At 33.1% G+C, this 6,931-nt stretch overlaps 1 protein-coding gene across 3 annotated transcripts; it reads left to right on the top strand.

The window, feature by feature from the left end:
• The first annotated feature begins 1,803 nt into the window (after nt 1–1,803).
• Nucleotides 1,804–6,776, top strand: LOC135836734 (NF-kappa-B inhibitor alpha-like). 3 transcript variants are annotated; one of them, XM_065351740.1, is made up of 7 exons: nt 1,804–2,009; nt 4,526–4,946; nt 5,027–5,132; nt 5,207–5,459; nt 5,656–5,744; nt 5,835–6,108; nt 6,197–6,776. In XM_065351740.1, the coding sequence occupies exons 1-7, from the start codon at nt 1,982–1,984 to the stop codon at nt 6,244–6,246; spliced, it is 1,221 nt and encodes a 406-aa protein (XP_065207812.1). In that variant the 5' UTR covers nt 1,804–1,981; the 3' UTR covers nt 6,247–6,776. The 3 variants fall into 3 exon arrangements, with proteins under 3 accessions (XP_065207812.1, XP_065207813.1, XP_065207811.1); XM_065351741.1 differs by lacking the exon at nt 1,804–2,009 and adding an exon at nt 2,076–2,220; XM_065351739.1 differs by lacking the exon at nt 1,804–2,009 and having other exon boundaries at nt 4,210–4,946.
• The last annotated feature ends 155 nt before the right edge of the window (nt 6,777–6,931 follow it).

Below are 6,931 nucleotides of genomic sequence, written 5' to 3'. Positions count from 1 at the left end.
TGAGGAAAATTAAAAATTATCGATTATATTCACAAACAATTACTAGAAGATTTGAAAGTCTTTCTTGATCTTTAATCTACAATCCAATAAGACTAGCCCCTTTTTTGCAAAATAATCATTCAAAAAATGATAAAAAAATAGCGAAAGAAAAAAAATTTGAATGAAAATTATCCTTAAGTGAGTCTATGAGTAGTTGAGTACTTACACTTAATGGATACGTTTATTGAACGGAAACGGAATGAACACATTGCGATTGGCTATACCTACTTCAAATTAGGTAACTCAAGAAAAAATTTTCACAATACGCAGCGCACTGATACGTTGGGAAATCCGATATCTCTGTCTCTCCCTCATCTCCACTTCCTTCTATAGTTTTTTTGGTGCCAATTTATGAAGTTGAAAAGTCAAAAACAATTATTAATTAAATTAAAATCAGCAAAGGCAAACTTTCTGAATTATTAAATCGTGAAGTTCGCATCAACTGGAGTATAATAATTACTTTCGACCAATTACAGAGCAGTTGTATTTGTATTCGCATTTGATTGGTCCAAAAACATGCAATACGAAACAGCAATAAATTGCCTACCATCGGAAATACTTAATATTGTTTTTATTAGGAGTCTGATCTGCAGATGCCAACCAGATGAAGTTGATGAAATTGAAAGCTTGGCTTGAGTTGTGGTGGGGACAGTGGATCGTCGCTTTCTAGTTCAATTTTAATTTAAGCTTAAGCTCAGGTCATGCCGAACCTGAGTTCAACTAGGTACTAAAATTGTGAATGTGAATTGTGAACATGTAGAGGAAGGTAATTTATCTATCTATAATTTTCGAAGTGCTTTTGAGAATTTTTCGGATTGTGTTTTTTCGACTGTTGCATAGTTGCATGTGTTAGTATGAAAAGTGGTTAATTGCTTACGATGTATATTTTTGTCATTTAGAAACAACAAAATTTTGTATGTGCGTGTGTTATAGTGTAACGTAGAAATGAACAAATATCTCGTGTGGGTATAGGTACTAGGTATAGCTTTAATAACCGTACAGGCTTTTTTTTGTCAATTTCCATCAAATTTCCTCGTAAGTAGGTACACATTTTGTATTTTTAATTTTTCGAAAAGACAAAGAACTTTGAATCACGAAATTATTGTAATTCGCTCGGCTCTGCTCTACTTAATTATTGAATTTGTCTGTTTTTGGTATGTCCATGTACCTACCGATCGGGAGTTGAACTCGAGTACTTCGAAGTTCGAATCAAAATATGTATCTATTTATTGAGAGCAATATTGATCTTTTCAGTGAGTAATATCAAAATTTTTAAATTTATTCTGAGTGCCGAGTATTCAATATTCGCGATTTTTCAACGTTCTACGACACGATTAATACATCTGCATAGGTACCTTACTTACATCTGACTTCTGACAACGAATATCAAGTCTTAATTCGAATGCTGCAGAATAAAAAGTAGACTGATTCGTCAGCATCACAGCAGGATTACCGTTACCTACATATGACATATCCCATACGTACATAGAGATACATGGCACATGGCGGCGTAGTACACACTACAAAGACGTTAATTTCTCATCAAACAAAGTATAACACCTATACTACAAGTTGCTTTTTTAGAGCCGCCAAACGAAAGGGGTTTCCCGGTTAACGCTTTCGGTTCAATTATTCCTCTAATCCCGTGCCAGACCAAGACGCACGCATTCATTCTGCCAGCGCCAATAAACATACGGCATACGGGTTTTCCCTTCGTATCCGCGGAGCCGCGCCGTAGTGACACAGCGTACGGCGAGTCGGTGATTACTCGATTAGGGTAGTAAAACGAAGCGAACTCCTCTCGCGTCACCGTATCAATTACCTTTTTACCTGATGCGAAGCTCTCGTTGGTTATTTTATTGGTGTTCATTCTCACGTTCGAGTCTGAACTTGCTCAGTTTTAAAAAATTTTGTCTAGTTGTAAATTTTCATTTTTAAAATAATGCCATTCGATCACAAACCTAATCAAAGTAAGTCGACGTTTTTTTTCTAGTTCATTGTACAGTGTTTATTATTCGTAGATAATCTTTTTTATTTCACGTTTGTATTTCAAAAATGTGATTTTTTTTTATTAATTTTATAATTCGTGAAAATTTTTTTTCGTAATGTTGAAAATTTTCAAATTATTCGAATTAGTATGTGAAGTGGAACCGCAGTTTATGTAAAATTCTGTGTTGAATGGTGTGTAATTTTTTTTCGTATTTTTTGAGTTACCTATTGTCGACGTTCTATCGGTTTGATAAAATCTTCGTGTGCGTCTGTTTTGAAAAGTGAAGTGTTGACTATATGAAGAAGCAATGTACATTTTTGAGATGAATTACCTACCTACTTTGCAGTGGGTAGAAGATTAATTAAATTTTAATTAAATTTTAATTAATCTTCTACCCACCTTCGCCGAAATTTTCACCTCAATAGTCAATACAAAATGCAGGTGCTCAGACCTACTTGCCCAGCATTGATTAGATTCGATTTACCAGTTCATCGAGCAAGGATATCGAATTTTTCTTTATTTTACATACCTAATAGCGAATCAACGGCACGTGGATTTTAGCATACCTTATCACTTTAAATTCATGAAATAAATTCAATCCGTTGAGTTGAATATTTCATTAGAAAAAGGGATCAAATTATCGCTTTGGGTTTTACCTATAATGATTTATTCTTCTAGTAAACTGAACAATTGAACATATACTCGTACTCGGGGTAGGTTGACTCGGTTCAATTCTTGGATATTGTAAGATGATTTTCGAGACACATGTTCGAAAAGAACCATGGTCCGCATGAGTCACTTTTCGTATCGTGCGTTATTTGATACTGAGTATTGTGGAATGAGTTCAAGTGCTCAAAAACGAAATTTCTACCATAAATACGCGAATATCTCTCGTCCATTAACTACCTATCTGATTTATCCGATTACACAATTTCTGTTGAAAAGACAAAAATTATGATTAGGCTCGATTGCGGTATTGTGTAAGCGGTGATTGACCTTCATTTTGACTGATAGTGCAAAAACTTACGTAAATGTAATGTACTTACTTGGACTTGAAAATTGAATGATTTGTTCTAATCAATCGAACGATTGATCAAATTACCAAGATTACAATAATTAGTAGGAGATTGATGTCTAAATTACGTACTTTGGCGAATTCATCTTGAACACACCATTTACTACCACCTTACGGAGGCAATTTCTCGAGATAATTAATTTCGTGTCAAACCACAAGAATGACACAGTTGGTTGATCATTAACGTTATTAATTGGTTAATTATCGTAAGACTTGGCCTATTCCTTATTCTTTTTCCTGTGGTCCTACTACATACCTACCTTTTCCTCTTACGCCTATAACACAAAATATGTACCTACCTATACCCACTGTAAACCTATTTTTAATTCCATTTTGTAGAGATGAGAATAAAATAATTGAATAAAATGAAAATATTAGGAGAACTTCTTTCTATCGTTCTTGTTCTTGGTTCTGTTCTCCAAAAGGTGCCTTCGTTTTTAAAATTTTGGGTGTTTTTCGGTTCCTCTGTTCTCGATCCCGTTCTATTCTTCCAGTTCCAGCACTGGTCGTAAGTTTTCGCCGAGAAGTAACAATTTGGGCACTGTTAACTGTTGAGATTCAAAAAATGAAAAATTAACAAAATTTGACTTTCATTCCAAGAATTTTTACAATTACACGCTAGATTATTAAAAATGGATGAATGTAAGTACTAAGTATGTACCTAAAGTTCTTTCTTGCACATTTTATTGAACTAGAAATTTTTTGGAATGAATAATCGTAACGCAACCCCAGAAAACGAAACAAATATTAGATATTACAGTACTTTCATTACTTTCAAAGCTGCACTGTTGACCAGTGACCAACTGACCACCCACCCAGACCACCTCACTTCCTCCTGTTGCCTTCATCAAAGCAATAACACAAAAACGCTGGCATGTTCCATGTTCCATTCTCTTACCTCCCTACAACCGCATCATCCTAAGTGGTTATATTTTTATAGTGCAGTGTTGCCGTCATAATTTCTCCCTAGTGGGAAATTTTATTCGATTTTGAATTATTATCTGCAAATAAAATTCCTCAGCAGTCAACTCGTATTAGGAATTTGAAAAATGATAAAAAAATACAAATTTTTAGAGGATTTCTCCCACTAGTTATGATAAGTTGATGCTAGGCGCGAGTCGATTCAGCCAACTTGGCATTGTTCGATTAGCCTAACCTAATGCGAAGTATCTACGTAATGATAATGGTGAAGTTCAATGGGAAATCCCAGAGGCCATAGCGATTCGTTTCTCTCTTTGCATTGACTAAAATTTTCTCTCACATCTCACAAGTCTTCAGTTTTATTCTTTCTCTTTCATTTATTGCCTTGTGGTGTGACGCGATAATTTTATTTCGTTTACATTTATTGACGTTTTGAATAGTTTTAAAAACCATGAGTTCGCGGGACAATAAAATTTACGAAATGTATTTGAAATTTTCAGATACACAATCTAGTCATAGTGGCAACTCGCGAGTTGATATGAAAGATACAAAATGCGTTGAACAAGAAGATTGCAACTACGATTCCGGAGTAATATCAGAAATCATATCAGAGAGTTGTGAAAGTATTCAATATTCGGAAGGTGATATTGGAAATGACGAATATTCATTGAGCAAACCCACTGCATCTCGCACAGATTCCATTCTTGATAAGGAGACAAAGGAAGACTCATATTCAGATTCTGCAATTGATGTGAAAACGAGGTCGGATATGAATTTGGATAGTGGATTCATCTCTGAGGCGAATATCCAATATTCTTCAAAAAGTATCGAATGTGAGAAAGAACCACCTTTAAAGGTTATCGAACCAAAGCTGTCTATTCCATGGGAAATTTTATACCACCAAGACGATGACGGAAATACGTAAGTTATTTAAAATCAGAAATTTTGAGCATAATGTCTGTAACAATAGATCACTTATTATGTTTTATTCATGTTGTTAGGCCTCTACATCACGCTGTCATGAGTAAAAATGAAATTTTGATCAAATACATCACATTCAACACACCTGCCTCAGATTTATTGGATATTAGGAACCATAATGCTCAAGTATGATCATTTTGAGTTGAACATCTCACATTTTTGTTATTTTTATATAACTAACAATTAATTACAAATTACAGACGTGTTTGCATTTATCTGTGCTGACAAATCAGCCAAGAATCACTCGATTTTTACTGCTAGGTGGAGCTAAACCATTCGTTGTAGACTCAAATGGTAATACTGCTTTGCACTTGGCATGTCAAATGAAAAATTTGAGATGTGTGGAAGCTCTTTGTGATGAAATCAAAAATTCAGATAGAAATTATTATCGTTTTAAATACACTCCCATAATAATGCCACCACAAGATTACATCAATGAAACAAATTATGATGGTGAGTTGGACATCTATGTAATGTGTACATGCACTTGTTTATGGTTACAAAATAGTTCTTGGAAAAATTATATTTTCTACTGTCATTTACTAGATATACTCCTGTGAATATAATTACCTATATCATTATTATTTTGATCTCGTCATTAAATGTGGTTTACTGTGTATGAACTAATCAAAATTGTGTAATTTTTCAGGGTTATCCTGCTTACATATAGCAACAATTAATAAACAAGATTCAATTTTTGAAAAATTAATGATGACTGGAGCAGATATTAATATAAAGGTGTGTATTGTTTAGTGTACTGGGACAGATCTGAGATCTGTGTTGTTTATTTGCCAAATCATTAATATACAATGTATCTTTTTGTTTTAGGAACATAAAGCTGGTTGTACTGTACTACATGAAGCTGTAGCTACTGGTTCTATGAGCTTGATCAGATTAATTCTTAGACATCCATACTTGAACATAGATCAGAAAAATTACTCTTGTCATACTGCATATCAATTATCTTGGAGCCATCCAAAAATTGCGAAACTTCTGTTGGAAAATCATGCCACAAAACTAGATTTTGTTGAATACCAACTTGAGGATGAATCTTCAGATGAAAGTGACTCTGATGATGAATACCCTTTTCATTCTAGAAATGGTATGTATTGAATTTAATGAATTTTCTCATATTGTTTATTGCTCTTATACAGAATATTGATGGCAAATTTTTATGATTTGTTAAACAGATTCGCCTATTAGAAATTTCACTGATGCGAGGAGCGAGGTAGTCGTTTGAGCTTCATTTATGTGTAACATATAGTATAATTGTACTGATTCCATTCATGATTATGTAAATTGCATCTGTATCTGGGTGGTATGATCAGCATTTATGTAAAAACAATTATTCATTTTCAATTTACCTTTAAAATCCATTTATAATACCATACCTTGATCTTTAGTAATTTTTTACACTTTTTAAATTTTAACTGATTGTTTTCTTTTTATTGGTGAGATGTCCATGCCCTAGCATGATTTTAATTTCCTAATTTCAAATGTGAATGTTTTAGTCTAATGTGAATAATTTCTTAATGTTAATGTGATTTTAATATTTTTCAATTTTGTTGCATTTGATTGGTAAACTAGGTCTAGGTACCATTTTATTCATTGATTGTATGTATTATTTCTGTGTATTATAAATATCCTGTATTCTTGTATAATACTTTTTGTGTATATTTTTTGTATTATATGTATAGACCAATCGAGTATTCCTACACTAATTTTAAATTGCAATTTGTGAATTTTTTGAATAAATGTTTCAATAATGTTCTCGTTGTGATTTTTCTTGTGATCCTTTCACTTTTTTGCAATAATTCTGAAGTAACAAAAATGAATTTCCGATTCCATGTTGACTTTGAATTTGCCGATTGATATAAGAGAAATATACTTACTTTGGCTAATAAAACGATGAATTTTTCATTTTA

The sequence above is a fragment of the Planococcus citri genome, chromosome 2, assembly GCF_950023065.1.
Source record: "Planococcus citri chromosome 2, ihPlaCitr1.1, whole genome shotgun sequence".
In the NCBI taxonomy this organism is placed as follows: domain Eukaryota; kingdom Metazoa; phylum Arthropoda; class Insecta; order Hemiptera; family Pseudococcidae; genus Planococcus; species Planococcus citri.
This window is presented reverse-complemented; position numbering and strand designations above follow the sequence as displayed.